Raw genomic sequence first — 23,220 nt, 5'->3', positions numbered from 1 at the left:
TAGGAAAATTTTTTAGTGATAGAATTTTAAGTCAAAGTTTATTGAATATTAAATTATTTTGCTGAGTTAGCTTCCAGGTGGGTTATACCAAGTTCCCCCAGCAACTAACAGTGGTTATTTTTCACATCAGCGTCGATACTGCTGTCATCAAGTTAGATATGTAGTATTTCAGTACTAGAATTATATGTTCCCATGTTGAATAATCTAGCCCTTTAAATAATTCCATTATCTATTATCTCCTACTATTATATAATAGCTTCTGAAGTGTGCTGTCATTGTTAGGTAAGGCCTGCCCCTTTCAGTAACTCTTATTCAGACATAGCCATGTCTGATTATTTATGCATTATCTATGGCTGTTTCATGCTGCAGTAGAGATGGGTATTACATCAGAGATGGGGTGGCTGTTAAAGGCTAGAATATTTATTATCTGTCCCTTTATAGAGGTTTGCAGACCCCTGTCTTAATGGGTTTAATTTTTGAATGCTTTAACGACTGGTTTCTCATTGTTTTCAGCCATTTGGCTGTTACTCTTGGTATGATATTGTCTTCTCCCCCTTTCCTAAAGTTTTTTAAAATATGTGACTTCAAGTGTTTTCCAGTTTGGAACAACTTCTTCAGATATTTTTGTATTTTGATTTCTCGTCCTTGCTTTTGCCTCTAATTAGAGCTGCTAGGTGTTTTGACGTCATAGCACACAAGGCACAGAACAGCTGTTTCCGGTCCTTGTCTCTGAGCTTTAGTTTTCTTGCATTTGCTGGGCTCTGCCTCCAGTTCTTAGTCTGGTGTGAAAACTACCCAGAGGGCTTTTACATCAGATCCTGTATTTCTCAGTTCTGAATATCCTTTGATTATCTGTCTTTATTGTACCATCTATTTATCCATCTTTCTCTTGTGATTTGTGACCATGTTTAGTTATTTTAATGTTTCTGTCTGGTGACTCTAGTCATGGATTTGTGTCTACATTTGTTCTTTTCCTTCCTTCTATCTCCTCACCGTTTAGTTTCCGCCATTTGTCCCTCTGTCCCCATCTCAAGTTTTGATGATTTTGGGTATTTAGAATAAAACCTTTGGTGAATCTGAGGAAATTCCAACCCCAGGAGGTTGTGAATTCTTTGGACAGATCTGCTGTCCCACACGGCCTTCAGTGCCAGCCGACACTCTGAACCGCATCTCTCCAGGCTTTGTGCACCCCTCCTCCGTCTGCCTCTGTACCTCTAGTGCCACCTGTCTGTGGCTCGGCCATGATTTGAAGAGCCCAGCAGGGTACTGGAGCCTCTTCTCCTGTATTTACCCTCCCAGTTACATTTTCTGCCTGGTTTCTTACAATCTTGTCCCTTGAAAACATACCAGCTCCTTGAAGGGAGTGTGCAGACAGCTTTTGTGTTCCTTTTGGGTGGTTCCATCCTGTCTGATTTGCCCTTCAAGGTCCAGTCACTCTTGTGACTGGATTTTAGTCTTTGTAACCTTTGTAACCTGGCTTCTCTGGGTCTGTGCTTCCTGGGGAAGCTGACCGGTGCGAAGGGAGAGTCATATTTTGTTCTTCTCATGAGGATGGTGGCCTCTGAGTCCTGCTGTGTATGTCCCCTGTGTGTGCACCTGCCTGTGGCTTTAAAAATAGCAGCTTCCTGTAACTGTGTACAAGGTGGTTTCATGACAGGAACTGGAAGTCTTTTTACTATGTAAGTCCCCATGTTTAGAACATAGCAGCCAGAAGGGCCCTGCTAAATAGATTAGATTTATAATTCTTTTTTGAAAAACACTCATTGCTCAGTGGTTTTAAAAATCTCAGAGTAAGTGCCTGCTTTTAACTCAGGAGGCAAAGGCAGACAGATCTCTATGAGTTTGAGGCCAGCCTGGTTTACAAGAGCTAGTTCCAGGACAGGCTCCAAAGCTACAGAGAAACCCTGTCTTGAAGAAAAACAAAAACAAAACAAAACAAAAAACAAAACGAAAAATTCTCAGAGTAAACCCTGAAGCCTTTAGTATTGTGTCAGTGTCTCGCCCCTCCTCCAAACCTGGTTCGCCTGTCCCTTTCCCTGAGCCTGACTGCGCCCAACTGCCTCCCCTGCCCTCTGCAGGCTGTCCTTTTGCTTTGTTTGCTTCATGCACTGCCTTAGGTCTCACAGTTTGCTTCTCGGTGCATTTCTTTTTATTTATTAGTTCTCACAGTTGTAGCTGCAGTTTGTTGTTTTACATTTTTCATTTTTGTATGTTTCAAGTGAACAACACGTACCTAAAGCCGCACAAAGCTCTGAGGATCCAGAGGGTGTGTAGCAGAACCTGGTGCTGCCCCTTGGCTGTGGAGCACTGCGTCCTGCTGCAGCTGCCAGCCCTCGCTGCAGCTCCATTCACCCTTGCCCTTTCCCACCAGGAGTCGTGCCTTCCTGTCGGGAGTTTCTCAAAGCCTTAGAAAATGTATCATCTGCTTGCCCCCACTCTAAGATTGTGATACCTCCTATTGGGGCGCACCCCTGCCACTGTGGTACCTCCTATTGGGGCGCACCCCTGCCACTGTGGTACCTCCTATTGGGGCGCACCCCTGCCACTGTGGTACCTCCTATTGGGGCGCACCCCTGCCACTGTGATACCTCCTATTGGGGCGCACCCCTGCCACTGTGATACCTCCTATTGGGGCGCACCCCTGCCACTGTGGTACCTCCTATTGGGGCGCGCCCCTGCCACTGTGGTACCTCCTATTGGGGCGTGCCCCTGCCACTGTGGTATCTCCTATTGGGGCGCGCCCCTGCCACTGTGATACCTCCTATTGGGGCGCACCCTGCCACTGTGATACCTCCTATTGGGGCGCACCCCTGCCACTGTGATACCTCCTATTGGGGCGCACCCTGCCACTGTGATACCTCCTATTGGGGCGCACCCCTGCCACTGTGATACCTCCTATTGGGGCGCACCCTGCCACTGTGATACCTCCTATTGGGGCGCACCCCTGCCACTGTGATACCTCCTATTGGGGCGCACCCTGCCACTGTGATACCTCCTATTGGGGCGCACCCTGCCACTGTGATACCTCCTATTGGGGCGCACCCCTGCCACTGTGGTACCTCCTATTGGGGCGCACCCCTGCCACTGTGATACCTTCTATTGGGGCGCACCCTGCCACTGTGATACCTCCTATTGGGGCGCACCCCTGCCACTGTGGTACCTCCTATTGGGGCGCACCCCTGCCACTGTGGTACCTCCTATTGGGGCGCACCCCTGCCACTGTGGTACCTCCTATTGGGGCGCACCCCTGCCACTGTGATACCTCCTATTGGGGCGCACCCCTGCCACTGTGATACCTCCTATTGGGGCGCACCCCTGCCACTGTGGTACCTCCTATTGGGGCGCGCCCCTGCCACTGTGGTACCTCCTATTGGGGCGTGCCCCTGCCACTGTGGTATCTCCTATTGGGGCGCGCCCCTGCCACTGTGATACCTCCTATTGGGGCGCACCCTGCCACTGTGATACCTCCTATTGGGGCGCACCCCTGCCACTGTGATACCTCCTATTGGGGCGCACCCTGCCACTGTGGTACCTCCTATTGGGGCGCACCCCTGCCACTGTGGTACCTCCTATTGGGGCGCACCCCTGCCACTGTGGTACCTCCTATTGGGGCGCACCCCTGCCACTGTGATACCTCCTATTGGGGCGCACCCCTGCCACTGTGATACCTCCTATTGGGGCGCACCCCTGCCACTGTGGTACCTCCTATTGGGGCGCGCCCCTGCCACTGTGGTACCTCCTATTGGGGCGTGCCCCTGCCACTGTGGTATCTCCTATTGGGGCGCGCCCCTGCCACTGTGATACCTCCTATTGGGGCGCACCCTGCCACTGTGATACCTCCTATTGGGGCGCACCCCTGCCACTGTGATACCTCCTATTGGGGCGCACCCTGCCACTGTGATACCTCCTATTGGGGCGCACCCTGCCACTGTGATACCTCCTATTGGGGCGCACCCTGCCACTGTGATACCTCCTATTGGGGCGCACCCTGCCACTGTGATACCTCCTATTGGGGCGCACCCCTGCCACTGTGGTACCTCCTATTGGGGCGCACCCTGCCACTGTGATACCTCCTATTGGGGCGCGCCCCTGCCACTGTGATACCTCCTATTGGGGCGCGCCCCTGCCACTGTGATACCTCCTATTGGGGCGCACCCTGCCACTGTGATACCTCCTATTGGGGCGCACCCCTGCCACTGTGATACCTCCTATTGGGGCGCGCCCCTGCCACTGTGGTACCTCCTATTGGGGCGTGCCCCTGCCACTGTGGTACCTCCTATTGGGGCGTGCCCCTGCCACTGTGGTACCTCCTATTGGGGCGCACCCCTGCCACTGTGATACCTCCTATTGGGGCGCACCCCTGCCACTGTGGTACCTCCTATTGGGGCGTGCCCCTGCCACTGTGGTACCTCCTATTGGGGCGCGCCCCTGCCACTGTGATACCTCCTATTGGGGCGCACCCCTGCCACTGTGATACCTCCTATTGGGGCGCGCCCCTGCCACTGTGATACCTCCTATTGGGGCGCACCCCTGCCACTGTGATACCTCCTATTGGGGCGCGCCCCTGCCACTGTGATACCTCCTATTGGGGCGCACCCCTGCCACTGTGATACCTCCTATTGGGGCGCGCCCCTGCCACTGTGGTACCTCCTATTGGGGCGCGCCCCTGTCACTGTGGTACCTCCTATTGGGGCGCACCCCTGCCACTGTGGTACCTCCTATTGGGGCGCGCCCCTGTCACTGTGGTACCTCCTATTGGGGCGCACCCCTGCCACTGTGGTACCTCCTATTGGGGCGTGCCCCTGCCACTGCCCTCAGCACCTTTGCTGCACTTCCCTTTAGATCTAAGGCTCAGGTGTTGCTGTGAGTGGTGCACATGTCTTAAACTGTTGTGAGGGAAGAGTGACAGGTCACGATAACTAGTGTCCATTTCACAAGACCTGGGGGAAATCTTTGAATACTTTGAACAGAGAGAAAATGCTCGAGCACCAGTGAGTTGGTGCAAGCCCTCGCAGTGCAAGTCCAGTGATCTGAAAGTGTTCTTTGACCTCCACCGTGATGCGCATGCACCTCCCACAGAGAAGATAGGTGTGCTTACCACAGTGTGCTGTGTACATGTACCACAGTGTGATGTGGTACCCCATAACGTGTACAGTGTTCATATGTCAAAAAAATAGACCCGACACAGTGATACATGCTTGTAGTCCTAGCGCTAGGGAGGCAGAGGCACTAAGATCTGCAGTTCCAGGCCAGCCTGGCCTATGTGGAGAGACTGCCTCAAAACTAGTCCTCTTAAATAAATAAAAGTAAAATTATTTGTGATAGCTAAAACCTAAATGAGTATTATTGAGAGAAGTTGTTGATAGGAAATGGATCTGTCATAGAAGGATTGCTTGGTCTGGTCTAGTTGTTCTCAGCCGGCCTGATGCTGTGACCCTTTAATACAGTTCCACATGTTGTGGGGACCCCCAACCATAAAATTATTTCGGTTTCTACTTCATAACTGTAAATTTATTGCTGTTATGAGTTGTAATGTAAATGTCATATGCAGATGGTCTTAGGTGACCCCTGTGAAAGGGTTTGTGGTGCACAGGCTGGGAATCTCTGACTTATCTGTGTTGAAGAGCACACACACGCAATGCCAGTTGCCATGCGGTCTCAGCTCCTGTGCAGTCCTGGACAAGACAGGGTCAGAGTGGTGGCAGGAGTGTGGGAGCCTGGCTGACTGTGACGGGCCGCGGGCATGCCTGGAGGAGGGACTATATGTGGTTGATAGCCATCTCAGGCCGTGGGCACGCCTGGAGGAGGGACTATATGTGGTTGATAGCCATCTCAGGCCGCGGGCATGCCTGGAGGAGGGACTATATGTGGTTGATAGCCATCTCAGGCCGTGGGCACGCCTGGAGGAGGGACTATATGTGGTTGATAGCCATCTCAGGCCGTGGGCACGCCTGGAGGAGGGACTGTATGTGGCTGATAGCCATCTCATGACTTGGCACTTGTGTGCAGACTGAACAGAGTATTCTCTTAGAATCGGAGTATAAGTCACACCACAGTGAAACTGACAACAATATTGTGTGGTCTCTCTGTTCCCAAACTGCTGAAGAGCTTTTCTTTTAAAATTTTCAGTCTGTCATGGATGAATACTTCTGTAAAATTCAATAAAAATCAATTACTAGAAAAATAAAGTGGAAAAAAGCATGTAAAATACCGCCCCTGTTTTTATTATATCCAATAAACATAAAATTATACTGTCAAATTACTCTTCCAAGTTTCCAAGTGTGTGTGCTCTGAGTTTCTATGTGTGTCTTGGGCCAGGCTTTCTCAGACAATACTTTGAGTGGCACTAATGAGACCTGTTCCCCATCATCTCAGTTTCCTCTTAATTTATATCGCCTTTCCCAGGAGCTGGGAGAGAAGGGTGGGGATTTCAGTAAGTTCTGGAGTTTAGATTAATGAGAAAGAAAGGCCATTAATACTCTCCAAACGCACTTCCACCTCTCAGGTTGGTCTGCCTAACTGGTAGAAAGTTGCTTTGGGACTGTATTCTGGTTTATTCTGGTTGTAGAGTACACACATACTTCCTGGTCAGTATAATGTTTGCTTTACTTTTCAGTGATGCATTTCCTGTTCCTTGAAAGTTATAGGTGTATTTTGTACTGAATGGGATGGGAAAAGTTATACCGTTTAACACCACAAGGTGTCACTTATGTTAAAATAAAGTTGGTTCTCCAGTACAGCAGGTTACTATTGGGTAGATAAAGAAGCCTGCATTGAAACAAACACAGCTTTTTAGCACAGAGCGTTTCAAATGCTGCTAATCCAACAGTATTTCAAATAGGTATCTTGAAATTTATAAACATTTCTTAATTTCTAAGAGCTCTGTAGTAACACAGCCTGCCGGTCAGTGTTGGGTGCACTGGTGACCTCGGTGCAGGAAGAAAAAGTACATTTGGAGAGTGAGCTGGCTGTGTCAGCCCTTCCTGTCCTTCCTGTTCTGGTGACAAGCAAAGGGAGTTGGGGGTGGATCTGTAATTATGCCCTCTGGGAGGTCCTTAGGACAGGTGTCAGGCTGAAGCAGGTCCAGGGGATTTCCTTTCCCCTGGACCTCAGTTATTATTCTCTCCTGGGACAGCACCAAAGGATCCCCATTTGCCGTGAAGACTGTCTTTTCTGTTAAACAAGAACCAAACCTTTGGCATTAATATCTGGATCCTGTTTTCTAGTTCTTAATTTGAAAGAATAGGTCAGCACCCAGGATGGCTGGAGAGAAGGCCTTGCCTGCCTGTGTGTAAGAGGAACAAGCCAGGCTTCCATTAGGACCGCTCAGGGGGATGGCTGGGTGAGAGGTTGGCAGGTCCTAAAACTGATGTTTCATTCTTCCTCATTGTTCATTTCTCTCTCCAGGTAACACCGGGGGTGGGGGAGGAGAGTTCTGGAATATTCTCAGGGCAAAGGAAAGGGGAACAAGTAGGAGAACGGTTTTTCTTTTTTCCGGCATGTGGATGTCTAATCATCCCCTCTTACTGTTTAGTTCCTATCTAATTCCATTTTTGTCAGTTTTCTTAACCAGCTTACAGTTTAAAGGTTTCTTTTAGGCTTGAGGCTTTTCACTTAGGTACGTTCCAGTTCCATTGTGTCAAATGGAAACTAAGACAAAGTGGAAGGACGCGGGTCCTTGAGCTGCCATTATCCCCTCCCCCCCCCCACTCTTTCATTGTTTGGAGTTTACGAGATCCTGGGATATATAAGATGGAGATTCTAAGTTTGCTACAGTGAATTTGCAGTATTTTCATAGTTAGCAGTTGTGTATCTTCGGAGATAGTTTTGTTCTTTTCAATAGATTTATTTTATGTGCTTTCATGTCTCTCCAGCATGCATGTAGGTGTACCATACGTGAGCCTGATGCCCTCAGAGGTCAGAAAGTGGGGAGGTTAGGTCCCTTAGACCTGAAGTTACAGGCTGTTCTGAGCCACCTTGTGAGTGCTGGGAATGGAATCCCTGTGCTATGGAAGAACAGCAAATGCTCCTGACGGCAGAGCCATTTCTCCTGCCCCCAAACACTTATGTGGCTGTTTGTTTGTTTGTGGGGTTAACATGCCCCATAGTGTGCATATGGAGACCACCAGACAACCTTTGGGTTGTTGCCGTCACCTTGCTGAGGCAGCGTCTTTGTTTGTACTGCTGTGCTGTGGACTGCAGGATGGCTGGCCCCCAAGCTTCTAGATGTTTTTCCTGCTCTTCCTCCCATCTCCATGGAGTGCTAGGATTATAGATGCATGCCTTTGCTGCCAGCTTTTCTCCCGGGCTCTGGGGCTGAACTCTGGTTATCAGGCTTGCGTGTATAGTGCCTTTACCCACTGAGTCATATCACAGTAGTTTTTATACATTACTGTTTCTACTGTTTAATTAACATAAAAGTACTGGTTATACTTTAATTGGATGCTTTAACTACTATAGCTTTTTTTTTTTTCGGTTTCCTGCAAATTGTTACTATTACATTCAATGAGTTATTTGAAAAATAAAAGTAATTTTTTTCATAATACATTTTATTGCATGTATTCTTTCTGGGGAAAATAAAAGAGTGCTTAGCTTTTCCTCATAATTTATTTATTTATTTGCACTAATGACAGTTTCAACATTTACATCCTTTGTTAGTTTCCTAGGTAGCTATAACACAATTCCAGACACTGACATCTCAAGTTCTGAAGATGCAGACCCAAGTGTCAGCGGCTTTGTGTTTGAGGCCTCCTTGTGTGTTGCAGATGACCATCCTCTAGCTCTTTCCCTGCCTTGTCATTCCTCCATGTATGTGCTCACATTCTCATCCCTTCTTAAAAGAACTCAGTCATGACTGGACTTGGGCCCACCGCATATCCCTCTTGTAACTTCATCACCTTGTAAAGGCTGGCTCCAGAAGGCTGAATTTGAGCATGAACTTGGGGGTGGGGAAAGCACATTGCTTAGTTTTTAGTAATACTGTTGCTGTTTATAGTTGTGTGCGTGGGCCCAGGCCTTGTGCGTGCAAGGCAAATGCTCCACTACTGAGCTTCATTCCCAGCCCTAATCAGTTTTTCCTTTTTTGTTATTTTCAAAAGACTTTTATTTATGTATTGATCAGGTTCTCTAGAGGAGTTGAGCCTACATAATGAATCTGCATATATTTAGAAAGGGAGTTTTTTAGACTGACTTGCAGGCTGTGGTCTAGCTAGTCCAACCATGGATGTCTTTCAACGGAAGGTCCAGGAATCCGTAGTTGTTCAGTCCACAAAGCTGGACGTCTCGGTTGTCTTCACTCTCCACTGGAATCGCAGAGAAGCAAGCTCCAGTGCCAGTGAAGGGTGACTTGCCAGAAGGGCAAGAACAAGCAGGCAGAGACCGAAAACTTCTCTCTTCCACATCCTTTTATAGGACGTCAGCGGGAGGTGTGGCCCAGACTGGAGGTGGGTTTACATCAAAAGATCTGGATTAAAGGTGTCCCTTCCCCATTTCAAATCATTTAATTAAGAAAAATCCCTCACTCCTGCTTTAATTTCAGTTAATTCCAGATGTAGTCAAGTTGGCAACCAAGAAGAGCCATGCCATTGTAGAGGAGTGTTTTGCCTGCATGTATGTAAGTGTGAAGTGTGCACACCTGGTGTCCTTAGAGACCAGAACTGGACGTCAGAGTCCTTGGAACTGGAGTTACAGATGTGTGTGCTAGGAACCAAACCCTGGTCCTCTGCAAGAGCAGCAGTCTCTTAAACCACCAGCCCTCATTTGTTCTTGATAGGTACTGGCTGACTGTTTTTAGTATAAATCTGTGAAATGTTTTAAGCTTCAGGTAAGAAGGCTGTGTATCTGATGTACTGAGGCTCCCTGATCTGTGTGCAAGCTTCAGCAGAGAAAGAAAGTCCTCTTAGAGTTTCTTTTTAAAGTTGCATTTCTATTTATTTTGTGTGAGTGTGCAGAGTGAATGTCAAGTTTGGAGGACAACAGGGGCGGTGGGCCTTCCTTCTGCCCTGTGGCTTCTAGTGATTGAGTGCAGCTTGCCAGACTTGGTGTTGGTGTTTTTGCCAGCTGAGCCATCCACTGGCCCCTTGTCTGGGTGTTTTCGTTTGGTGGTTGAATGTGTTGCATGAAGGACCACGTGTGTGGAATTTTTAGATATATTTCACATTTTGCTGTAGACTGCCAGATTGTAGCTCATGAACTAGTGCTTGTCGTTAGCTTCACGTGTGGTCCTCTAGGCCCGTGGTTCTCAGCCTTGGGTCACGACCCCTTTCTCAGCGCTCACATATCAGATAGCTACATTATGATTCATAACAGTAGCAGAATTACAGTTGTGAGGTAGCAATGAGATCATTTTGTAATCGGAGGTCACCACAACATGAGCAACTGTTTTAAAGGGTCTCAGCATTAGGAAGGTTGAGACCGTTGCTCCAGACTCTGCCCCACAGCATCTCATGGTATCTCAAGAGGCTTCTTTTGATGAAGTAAAGTGGGATTCGATGATTTAGATTCTTGAATAAACATGTATTTACACCCTCTTTTTAAAGTCTGATCCTATTTGTCCATCTCGCGTGTGATTTCCCATTGACTTTAGAATTAAATGTCTTATCTATGCATGTGGATAAGGCACTGTAGAGCTCCTTCTTGTCTGTCTTACAGAATTAGGATTTCTTATAACCTCACAATAGATACATATGGTTGGATGGTATGGGAAGTGTATGCTTAAATTTGTAAGACTTTCCCATTTTCCTGTGTGAGCATATCATTTTATATTTCTACCAACAACAATGTGAGAATTCTGGGTGCTTCCATGTATATGCCAACACTTACTATTATCCGTTTTTTTTTTTTTTAGCTGTTGTGTGGGTGTGTAATGGTACCTCACTTTGCATTTGTCTGAAGAATGATACCTTTGCATGGATTTATGATATTGCTATGTCTTCTGTGGCAAAGTGGATGCTTGACTCTCACCTTTTAAAAAGTAATTGTCAGCTGAGTTGCAGCCACTGTGAAGCTGCTTCTTAGTTTCTGTTTTGTGGTTCCTGTAGCCACACCGGGTTGGAAGATGTGCTGGAGAGCCGTCCTGTGCCCTCACACTTGACTTTGCCTTTGCTAAGCTCTGCGGTTCAGCAGTCACGCTCAGACCTGCCCAGTTTTACTTGGTTTGTTCCTGTTTGTATGGCTAGCTCTGTCTTGTCATACATTTAGTCAAGCAGAGGATCCCGTGTGTCCTCCGTGTTTCCTGCTGTCCCCCCAGCCATCTCTGACGTCGCTGTCCTCTGGCTTTGTTCCTGTGAGATGTGACCTTGTGGCACTGGTGTCCACTTCTCTGGAGGGCCATCGGTGCTGGCCCGTGATCCACTAGTCTGTTTCTTTTCATTGCTGAGTTGCATTCCATGAAATGGACGTACCACAGTTTGCTACTCACCATTGAGTATTGATCTGCTGTGACAGACATTGAAGCAGCTATGTCCCTTAGATCAGATAGCAGTGCAAGTAAAAAGAAGCACACCCTTTACATTAATATACAGAATTTACTTTCATCTTTAGCAAATGGAAAAATTGTATGTCTGCAATAAATTTTTTCATGATTTTTTGTCTGCAATTGTTTTGCCTTTATATTACTGTATAAATGGGGTTGTGTAAAAATTTCTTGGGTAAAAATGGTTGCAAATGGGGCCATGTACTGACTGATCTATGTAGCATGAATTCTAATTGGTCTTAATAAATAAAATCCGGAGTCAGATATTAGGGGGTGAAAACTGAAGGGTCAGAGATGCAGAACAGCATCCACTACTAGAGAGACCAGTGTTGAGGCGAAGGGGTGATCCTGTCTTCAGACTGCATCCTCACTGCCCTTAGACTGCGTCTTCAGATTGCAGCTCTCTCCACTAAACCTCAGACTGCCTTATATTCCTCTCTCCACCCACCCAGCCATGTCACTCCTGTCTCCACCTCCCTAGTGCTGGGATTAAAGACCTGGGATCCCAAGTGCTGGGATCACCTCTGTGTGAGCTCTGTTTCTCTTTTAGACAGATTCAAACTCGTGTAGTCCAGGGTGGCCTTGAGCTAACAGAGGTCCCTCTGCCTCTTACTCCCGAGTCCTGGGATCAAATGTGTGCACCACCACTCCCTGACCTCTAGTAGCTTAGCTCTGCACTCTTCAGGGAAGCTTTATTTGCTAAAACAAATTATCACTACAGATCTCCTTTCTCCTGGGGTTGCTTTTCTTTGTTTAGAGATAGATGACTGGCCTCTCTCTAGCTCTATCCCATAGTGCACATGGCCTGGAAATTCTAGAAATTGCCTGTTTTTGTTCATTGTCTTATCCGTTGTCTCTCTGGTACTGTGGAGATGGCTGGTTAAATCTCTGAGTTTTCTCACAATCTCCTTTGGTTTGTTTGTTTTGAGGCAAGGTCTCTTGGTTGCCCAGGCTGCTAGAAATTGCTCTATGGCCCAGGCAGACTTTGAACTCTCAGTCTGTCCACCTCAGCCTCCGGAGGCCTGGGATTTCAAGAGTGCTGCCAGGTTTGTCCTGATAGTCTCTTAAATGGTTTTCCCACCACACCCTTGGTTTCTCCAGAATATCCCTTTTCATTGTTTGCGATAGAGCTACAGTGGGGGCTTTCTAAAATAGTAAGTTCTTATTTGTTTTTACTTAAATTGAATTCCTTCTTAAAAATCAAATTCTATTTTTTTATCTTTTTTTTTTGAGACATGGTCTTGTTTGCTGCTCTAGATCAGTGGTTCTCAACCTTCCTAATGCTTCGACCCTTTAATACAGTTCCTTATGTTGTGGTGACCCCAACTATAAAATTATTTTCATTGCTACTTCATAAGTAATTTTGCTATTGTTATGAATTGTAATGTAGATATTTGATATGCAGGAAATCTGATATGTGACCCCTATGCAAGGGTTGCTCACTGGGCTGTGGTGGTGCACGATTCTTTTAATCCCAGCATTTAGCAGGTAGTTCTTTGAGTTTGAGGTCAGCTTGGTCTCCAAAATGAGTTCCAGGACAGCCAGGGCTACACAGAGAAATCCCTGTCTTGAAGAACCAAAAAAGGGGGGCTACTCAGACTCCAGGGTTCGTGACCCCCAGGTTGAGAACTGCTGTTCCAGAGGCTGTGGACTTGAGGGAATGAAGCCTGTACATGTAGAATAAAGTCTCATGCAATAGCCAACTTTATTCAGAAAATCAGACAATTTATACTCTGAGGGTGAAGAGGAGTCCCATGAGTAAAGTGTCCAATCACAAGGGCAAGCTGCACACAGCAGAAACGTGTTTTTCCTTAGAGGCATATGAACAGATAACAATAGGCAGCTGTAATGAATAACCTGAAGTAAACCCACTCCTATCTGCTCCACCTGGAAGGGCACAAAAGCACATTCCAAGGACAATTCTGTGTTTTGAAGGAACTGAGGTCATAGGACTCTTGTCTTTTCTTGGAGTTTTCTCACAAATACTCAGGAGTATCCTCACACGACTCCATTCTGGAGCTTGTTTCAATAGGCTCTCACTATACAGCCTTGTTGACTTGCCCAGTTTATGTCTTACCCTCTCATATTTTACTATTAGCAGCAAGGAAAACCAGGCCACTTCGTCAACATGCTATTTTTGAAATAGCCTCACTCCCCAACAATGTGTAAATTCCTTATCTTTCAACTCTAGTTGATGGATCAGTAAGTTTGTTGTGAAGTGAGAACTGGGAGCTAGACCTAGCAGGGGTGGAGAATGCAAGGGAGTAGCACAGCTGCGGGGTGAAGATCCATCCACCTTGCTGGCTGGTGCTGGCGCTCCGCTACCCTCCCCCACCCCGGATCCTGCTCACTTCTGCCACCCACGAAATTTGATTCTAAATTCTAAAGTCACATTCTTTAGCTGCTGTTTCACTCTTCCTGATTTCTAGCCATTTGTCTCTTGTCTGTCTGGGCTTCAGCCTACTGTGCCCTCCATGTGGGAAGCTATGTGTTTCCCTGTCTCCTGCAGACAATGTCATAACTTCCTGTCCCCCTCCATCCTCTCTTCTGTTTCCTCCCTCCCATTCCCTTTTTCTCCTCCCTTTTCAATATTTGACCCCCCCCCCCCCCGCCCTGCCCCTTGCCATGGACTCTCACTTTGCTCCTCAGGCAGGTCTTAAACCTAGGTTCAGGTGATGCTCTCACCTCCCAAGTAGCTGGACTACAGATGTGAGCCACAGCTCCTGGCTAAGCCCATCTGCCATTCACCTCTGCTTTCCTTAAGACACTGAAGATCACCAAAGATCTCTGCTGTTTCTAACAAGAACCACCTTCCTCTGTCTTCCAATAACATGATGCTCCTTTCTGTCTGAGACCTTATAGATTCATCTTTTTTGTTTACTTTTGGATTTCTCTGTGTGGCCCTGGCTGTCCTGGAACTCACTAGGTAGACAAGGTTGACCTTGAACTCACAGAGATCCACCTGCCTCTGCCTCCTGAGTGCTGAGATTAAAGGCGTACTCCATCATGGTCCAGCTCACACTTTTGTCTTTAGCACATGAATTTCTCTCTGCCCTTTTTCTAAAGTGTATTTTGAACTCTAAATCCTTTCCTAGTATCTACTTCCAAAAGCAATTTTTGTAGTGTCATCCTGCTTCTGGATGCTAAGATCTGTGTTAGCTTGCCAGGCCTTCCCTAACACCTCAGACTAGTAGCCCTAAATACAGACTTCTGTTATACAACTCTGGCTGCAGTTCAAGAACAAAGCATTGGGCTAGTTCTCCTGAGTGTCAAGAACTCTTCCTCTAGCAGTCTGTTTTCAAAAACTATTTTATTGTGTTTAATGAAAAGCTATTAGAGATTATGAATTATATATTTTCTTTAATGGGATAAGTTCATGTTTGTGAATTTCCCCAGTGAAGATTCACTTAGAAGAATAGAAGGCTGGTCATGACCAACAGAAAGGAACTGATGGGCCTGGCCTTCATCCTCTCTTCTCTGCAGCTCTTCCAAGTAAAGATGCTGTCAACTTTTGTTCTAGATGATCTTTCAAGGCTGTTTAAATAGCACAGTGATGTGGGAAGGTCATTGGTTAATTAATAAAGAAACTGCTTGGCCTGATAGGTCAGAACATAGGTGGGTGGAGTAGACAGAACAGAATGCTGGGAAGAAGGGAAGTGAGGCAGATGCCATGCCACGAAGATGGATGTATGCTAGAATCTTCCTGGTGGGTCACCACCTCGTGGTGCTACACACATTAATGGAGGTGGGTTGGTAAGGATGTGAGAGTTGGCGGGAGCTAATGGGCCAAGCAGTGTTTAAATGAATACAGTTTGTGTGTTGTTATTTCAGGGCATAAGCTAGCCAGGCAGCCGGGAGCCGGGCAGCAGGAATGCAGCTCCTTCTACAGCACAGAGCCTTGTGACAGAGACAGAGATATCCTACATTCCTTTGATCTGGGAATAATGTCTGTTCCTTTGGCTTCCTAGTGTCTGTTCAGTGCCCAGTTGCAGTCTCCCATAGACTTAACTTCTGAGTAGTTCTTTCTTTGCTCTGTGTTTTCATCCTTATAGATAACTGCCCATGTTTATAACCACAGGCTCCCATTTAAATATTAAAGTGAATCTAGTCTTAGAGCAAAGGGCGTAACCCTATTTATTTGTGCAGTTGGGGGATAGGAAGTTGGGATGATGTGAATGACGCACAACTTAGTCAGGGAAGTTGTGTAACAATAGTCTGAAAAAAGTTTTTAGGATTTTTTTTTTTTGCATGTGGAAGTATTTTAAAGCTGACTTGATAGTTTTTCTTTTTTCCCCCTGATGATTATGTCAAAGAAAATTTGAGGTGAGAGACTATATGCCATGTTCTTGTTAACATTTCATCAGCTGATGACATTTTGTAAAGCTGAAGGCAGTTCTTACCTTTGTGTTACTGTGGGCTTTAGGGCAGCGTGCTGCATAGACTTGCAGGGTGAAACACGAGACCAGTCTTTAACCTGAGTGCAGCTCCTCCCACCGTGCTCTTTCAGTTCTTATAAAATGCTGTCTTTTGCAAAAGTCCAGGTCTAGAATTATGTCTTCTCTGTTGTAATAGGAATGAAGACCTGAAGCAGATGCTGGAGAGCAACAAAGATTCTGCCAAGCTGGATGCTATGAAGCGGATTGTTGGGGTAGGTCAAATGGTCAAATGGTTAAGGATTTTGACTTTTGGAAGCTGAGTAGGCTGTGATTATATTCACCATGTATACCAAGTCACAGGAATACATTAATTTGTTCTTTGTTACTAATGTAGACTACCTGTTTAAGAGTGTCAAGAGAGCAGAAACGTAAGAAGTCAAGAAACATGTTCTAGTTCCATCTGTTCTGCTTCAATTTTCTACCTCTAATATCAAGATATTTCTTCTCTGAGATAGAATAAATCATTTTGAAGACAAAATAAGGCAATAGCATAACCCTACTTTCACTTGCAGGAATGTAAGGATTTTTGGGATCTTTTTGCCTACAGTTGTGAGCACAGAGAGCTGTTCATGAAAGCTGAAATACTGTTTTCCCGTAGCAGAGTCTTCATCCTGTCTGAAACAAGGCATCAGGTGTTGCTAGGATGCTTAGTGAGGCGGTACGAAGACCAATCTGAAAGGACCGCTGAAGGACTTGTATCTACAGCAACTGTAGATGACTTGTCCTTGCTTCCATTTGAATGGTGGATGTCGTTTGGCAGTGTCAGCAAAATGCTGATGAATCTATTTTTAATATTTTATTTATTAATATTATACTTCATAATACATATACGTAATAGCTTTGTGTGAACAAAATTTCAATTTTCACAACTTAAAGAACTGCAGCTCCCCAACAACTTGTTCAGATTTGGATTGTGATAGTGTACTGGTTAAGTAGTTACGTGTTGACATTTTGTATGCCAGCCTTCAGTCCACAGATGACTATGTAAATTCCCAGTGTGAATCCTGAATACTTATCAGTCATTTCAGGTCTTTCAAATTGGACTGTGATTGATTGTTACACCTGTTATTCAGTCTAGCTGCAGACAGCAAATGGTGTAGTTGCATCCTTGTTTCCTGTAATATTTTCCAAAATGGATAATTGGAAGAGGGATTTGGTTCCCAAATAAGAAACATTAGCAAAGAAAATAAAAAGTGATTACATTGTTAGTGAAATTCAGCCTGAGGATTGGTAGATTGTGCGGAGATTGACATCACTGTTAGAAAGACACTTAAATTTCTAGCCGAGGGTCTTAGGAAAGGTGCTTAGGAAAGGGGCTGGATTAAAAGAAAGTTGAATGGAGGAAGTGATGGTATTAGAAAAAAACAAAAAGAAGAAAAAAGAAAACTTCCTATTAATTAAAGGGTTTCTAAGAGATACTTGACAACATTACAGGTACGAAAGTAGCATATTGGGAATGGACCAGACTTGGAAAGGTTAAAACTTTACCACACAGAGAGAAGGTGTTCAGCATGGGTTAAGCGAAGAGAAGATGACAGCTGTCCAGCTGCTCTTGCCAATTAATTCTCAGTGCGTCACATTAGTGTGCAGAATAATTTTATTATCTGTTTATGAAATAGCAGTATACATTGCTATTTACAATTTTTCTATTGTGGTTATTTTAATGGAATAGCTCCCATAGATGTTTGAACAGTTTGGGAAGGCTTGGGAGGTGTGGCCTTATTGGAGGAGATATGTCACTGGCTTTGAGATTTAAGAAACCCACACCAGGCCCCATGTCTCTCTCTGCCTGCTGCTTTTTAATCAGGATATAAAGCTCTCAGCTACTGCCCCAGCACCTTGCCTGTCTGTTTCTCACCATGATGATCATGGACTAATCCTCTGAAACCATAAGAAAGCTCCTACATAAATGCTTTTACAAGAGTTGTCTTGGTCATGATGTTTCCTCACAGCAGTAGAACCAAAACTAAGATACCTTTATAAAAGTAGTTATAAATGTTTTGAAAGAACCTTTAAAAAGGCATAGATCAATTATACTTTTTGCAGCGAATTCCTAAAATTGCTTTTCATGGCTTCAGCTCGCATTCCTGCAGATCATAGGCGTGTACTACCGTGCAAAGTAGAGATCGCCCTTATGTCTTCAGACTGTGGCTGTAGCATTCCATTAAATCATTTTATTTTACTAAACCCTAGGATACTGGTGTAATTCCTAATTCAGAGGTGGGGGAAAGTATGTTAAATACTTAATAAAAATTAAAAAAAAATGTTTTTTAGCCAGTGGTGGTGATGCATGCTCTTAATCCTAGCACTTGGGAGGCAGAGACAGGCGGATCTCTTGTGAGTTTGTGGCCAGCCTGCTCTACAAAAGAGTTCCAGGACATCCATAGCAGTTACACAGAGAAACCCTGTCTCAAAAAAACCCCAGGAAACAAGCAAACAAACTAATAAATAATTAATAAAAATTTTAAAATGTGACATAATAATAGTGCTTTCTTTATTTCTGTTAAGGCAATAAAAGAATAAGAATGTATTCCATAATCTATACTACCGGTATCAGACCAGCTGGGTTTTGACGAGGGACTAAGACCGCTCAGTGGGAGAAAGAGGAGGTTTTACTCAGCAGTCCCAGGAAAAGCACAAGAATGTGGACTTGAACTCCTGCCTTGTGTCATAAAACAAACTGGAGTAGATCGGAGACTGAAAGTGCAAAGTCCAGAAGAAATTGGAGGGAAGCTTCATGGTGCTGGTTTCAACCAAGCGTCGTAGATCTGATGTCAAGGCCAAGCAACAACAGGATAGGGAGATTATATTATATCCAAACCAAAGGCGTCTTCAGAGTGGGAGAGTATCCTTATGTCATTCACCGGATTAAAGGGCCAGGCTCTAGAGCACAGAGGTGGTATCTGTGGTTAAACAGCTAAAACAGTCCAGGGAAGTGGCTGAAAGACCTGGGGAGGCCTCCTTCTGCGAAGACCAGCAGAGGACCAGAGAGTGCAGGGAAATGCTGTGTGTCTTTAATCATTAGGAGGGTGGCAGTCGCCCACAGTGAGACCACCATACTCTCTGTAGGATTCATTGTAAAAACAAAGAAACTCAAGTGTTATAGTAAAGATGTTGACTATAAATTGGAGCCTTCCTGCACTACTGGTGGGAATGTAAAATGGTGCTATGTGAAGCAGTATAGTAGTTAAATTAAAAGCAGGTCTGCCATGTGATCTAACAACTCCATTTCTGTGTACAGGCACAAAAGAACTGGGACCTTGAACTGATTTATTCAGCAGAGTTTTCACAGTAGTCCATGGGTAGACATAGCTGTGTGCTCTTTATTGAGTGCACAGGGCGGACTATTATGAGGAAGGAATGAGATTCTGACATATGCTGTAGCAGGGCTGGTAAGTGAGACGTAGTGTTGTGTGATTCTGCATATGAGACAGTCAGACGCAGGAGCAGAAGGTGGTTCCTGAGGCAGTGGAGAGGGAAGAAGATGGAAGCTTTGTGTGTGTGAGTGAGTGTATGTGGAAGACAGAGGGCTGCCTTGGTGCTTGCTGGTCCTTGCCCTTTGCCATGTTTGAGACAGGTCTCCTGTTCCTCTGCTGTGTCTGCCTGAATAGCTGGCCTGGACATCTGGAATTCTCTTGTCTCCCTGGAGACGTACCGCGCTCTCAGGTGCTGCTGTGCTTCTGGCTTGTGTGTGATTCTGGAGTTCAAATCCAGGCCTCATGATTGCATGCCAGGGCTTTTACCTGCTCGGCCACACCTCAGTTCTGTAGTGTCGTGGGTTCCTAGTTCTGTCTCTGCTCAGTGTCTTTACCCATTGCTCTATTCTTTTCTTTTTCTTAGAAAGTCTGTCTTCTTACTGTTTAGATGTTTGGTTTACTTTCAGATGACAGAAACATTCCTTTGGGACAAGGATGCAAGGTGGCATTCTGAGCCTGTTCTGTCCCCTTTGTGTGTGGAAATAGGCTTTTTAGTGGGATTATTGGCTTTCAATGCTTTTTCTTCTGAAATATGTATACATTTTATTCTCAATTTGTTTGACTTTAGATTAGGGAATAAAAATGTGATGACAACCTGATTGCTTTTTCTCCTCTCCTCTTTTTGAGAGTGTGTTTTATCAGTCTGGTGGATTCAATATTTTGAAGAAAAATAAATTTAATAAGATTTGGTTGGTGTTTGCTTTGTTACAGCATTGACAAATTATTTTTTAAATCTGTCTATTTTGAGTTGAGTTCCATTACTTCCTTTTTCTTAGTCTGCCTATTTTCTGTTGATTTGCCTGTATTTTGTTTAGTTTTTTCTTTTATCTGTCTTTCGTGTTTCTGTCATGTCACTTGTCAAATTGATAATGACTCCCCTTTCCCATCGAACTGTTGGTTATATAGTTATTGAATATTTTGAGCTGGTGTTGTAATTTTTGTCATGTCTTATATTCTCCCATTATATTTTCAAATTCAGTAATGATAACTTTATCTGAAGGATTTCTTTTCTATTTCAAAATTACATTGCTCCCAAAATGCTACTTCTTCAAATCATTTTAAAAGATGATCTTAGACATATTTCCTCCTGTTTTTTTATCCACTTCTTTAAGAGAATGTATGTTTCCTCTATGGGATGTTTTTTAACCTCATTTTGTCCTGTATTAGGTCATGTGTACGTAGCAAGTTCTTCCAGGGTGTCTCTGTTTTCCAGAATGTCTGTTTGGGATTGTTCTTTACAAACTTTCTACACTCTTAACTTAGTACATTTAGGCTCAGTTGCTAGTAGAAGACCAAGTGTCTGCATAGCAGAGTGGAAGGAACAGGAAGCTAGAATTCTGCACCCTTTGTCTCAGGAATGATATACACATTTCATGAGTGTACCAATGGAAGTAACGTTCATACCTTTCTAGTTCTTTGTGAGTGTGTTGGAAATAGGTAAAATAGTTTGCTTTGTTATGTGAAGATGTTAGAAAAGGCAATATAGGAACCGAGAGATCTAGTCACATGCTTATGTATTAGGTTTTTTTTTTTTTTTGTGTGTGTGTGTGGTTTTTCGAGTCAGGGCTTCTCTGTGTACCACTGGCTGTCCTGGAGCTAGCTCTTATAGAGCAGGCTGACCTTGAACTCACAGAGATCTGCCTGCTTCCCAAGTGCTAGGATTCAAGTCTTGTGCCACTACCGCCCAGCAAGGTATTAGGTTTTATTAGATGCAATTATGATCAGGTGGTAATTTATGCTATGGAAAGGTGATGTCTTACATCTATATTATATTCCCTAGATTGTTACTAATATGCAGAAAGTTGTTTTTTAAAATATGCTTGCCAATAAATCGCTATGCAGAACTCTGTTGATTTTCATTGTGTGGATGGATTATATGTGATTAAAAGTGTTCTGGATTCTCTCTGTAGCAAAATGGAGATGACAGAGGACTCAAAAGTTGTAGATAGATCATTAGAAGCAAGTCATTTAGAAATAATAGAGCTTGGAAAGGAAAGAAAATATAGACCCTCAGAGTTCTGTTGCTTGCCCCTGCCCTTTTTCTCTTTTTTGAGACAAAGACTCTCTATGTATCCTTATCTAGCCTATAACAGAGTTTTCCCTGACGACTCTGCCTCTTGAATGCGAGGATCAGATGGGCTTGTGCCAGCACGCCCGGCTTCTGTTGATAATTTCAAAACATCTAAGGCATTTCCTACTGGAACATTGGAAGAAAAGAGAAAGAGGCTGTGTTTGAAGAAACAATGGCAAAAACTTTTCAAGTTTGATAAAGACACTTTAATAGAGATCCTGTAAACCAGGAGATAATCAGGATAAAGTACAGTTAAACCATGTGTTAACATAATAGTCAAACCATGAAAACCAAAAATAAAGATTGTTGAAAATAACTGGTAGAAGTGACCCATTCATTTAGGGAGCTGTGGGTTGGAGTGAACATGGCTTGTCTCCAGAAAACGTGTCGGTCGGAAGATCATGGTAAAGTACTGGGAGAAAGAGCTGTCAATCCAGAGTCTTACATCTAGTGAGAAAATCCTTCAAGAATGAGGGACTAACATATTGCCAGGCAAGGGAAGTTAGCAAGACCTATTTTTATGAACTGTTCATAGAAATTCTTCAGGCTGAAAGGAAATGATATCAGGTGGAGTTTTAGGGAGCTCATTCAAAATTTTGGTATGCAAAAGGACTAATTTTATTCTTCTCAAGACAGTTATTACCTCACTGTTTTATCCTTTGAGAATATATTTTGATCATATTTGTCCTCCAACTCCTTCCAGATCCTCCTCCACCTTCCCTACCCACCCTCTGTCTTCCCCACCTCTCTCTTCCCACCCTCCCATTCCCTCTCTCTTAAATCCATGAGTCCAGTTTGTTGGCCAACTACTCCAGGCTTGGGGTCTGTGGTAGAGTATGGTTGATACACTTGTTGCCATTGTTAAGTATTGGATCCCCGATTACTGGATTCCTCCACCACTGCTGCAATAAGCAAAATCAAACCAAACCAAAATCAAACCCAGGTTTAATAAACAGGGCAATGCAAAGCAGAGCACTCCCGTGTGGCCCTCAGGAAGGCAGAGTACAGGGCATGAGGGCACACCAGGCAGATCTATTGGCCAGGTCTTAAGTAGCGGTTAGGTGTGGTTCCGAACATTTTGGGGGGAGGAGCCGCCAATGGTGGGTATTCTGAGATGAGGCAGGGTTTGGGGAGAGAGCGATGGGAGAGGGAGATTGAAGTGGGACTTTCACCAGAACATTCCAGACTCTGGGTATATGGATGCCAGGGGCTGGGGTGGAGCTTCCGGCAGAGCAATGGCACCATTAAAGAAAGCTGTCTTTCCCTGTAACCAGTAGCCCCTCCACTAGGGGTGGGACTTCGTGCTCACCTACCTTCCTCTTGCTCTTCTGTCTGTCTGGAGCTTATGTGGCCTTGTGCATGCTGTCACCATTTCTGTGAGCTTATACATGCATCAGCCCTTTGTATCTGGAGAACAGTTTCTTTGAAGCCATCTAACACCTGAGATTTGAAGTACCTTTCTCCCTCTTCCAGATAGTTCCCAGAAGCTGCGTATGGCTGTGAACAGATATACTCGCAGCACGCAGGAGACAGAGACAAGGAGATCTCTGTGAGTTCTCGGCCAACCTAGTTTACATAGCAAGTTCCAGGACAGCCAAGAAGACAGGGAGAGACTGTCTCAAAAACAGAAACTAGCCAGCCCATGGCAACTCTAGCACTTGGGCAGTGGAGTTAGCTCGTGAACACTGGCTTACTTAATTTGACTGATTTAAACCACATTCTATAAAGCCACATACATCTCAGCCTTGTGTGGAGAGATGGGAC

General features: G+C 44.9%; 1 protein-coding gene across 1 annotated transcript in view; it reads left to right on the top strand.

Annotated features, from left to right (window-relative positions):
* The window catches only part of Ap3b1 (adaptor related protein complex 3 subunit beta 1), a 205,937-nt gene that overhangs the window by 13,423 nt on the left and 169,294 nt on the right, over positions 1-23,220 (top strand). Inside the window, exon 2 of the mRNA XM_041663539.1 lies at positions 16,046-16,121. Within this exon, the coding sequence (XP_041519473.1) occupies positions 16,046-16,121 (76 nt within the window). The remainder of the gene's footprint in view (positions 1-16,045; positions 16,122-23,220) is intronic.

Source organism: Microtus oregoni, unplaced genomic scaffold, assembly GCF_018167655.1.
Source record: "Microtus oregoni isolate MIOR12 unplaced genomic scaffold, Mior012 000014F_ref0000157, whole genome shotgun sequence".
Taxonomy (NCBI): Eukaryota; Metazoa; Chordata; class Mammalia; order Rodentia; family Cricetidae; genus Microtus; species Microtus oregoni.
Note: the sequence above shows the minus strand (reverse complement) of the source record. Positions and strands in the feature narration are given on the sequence as shown.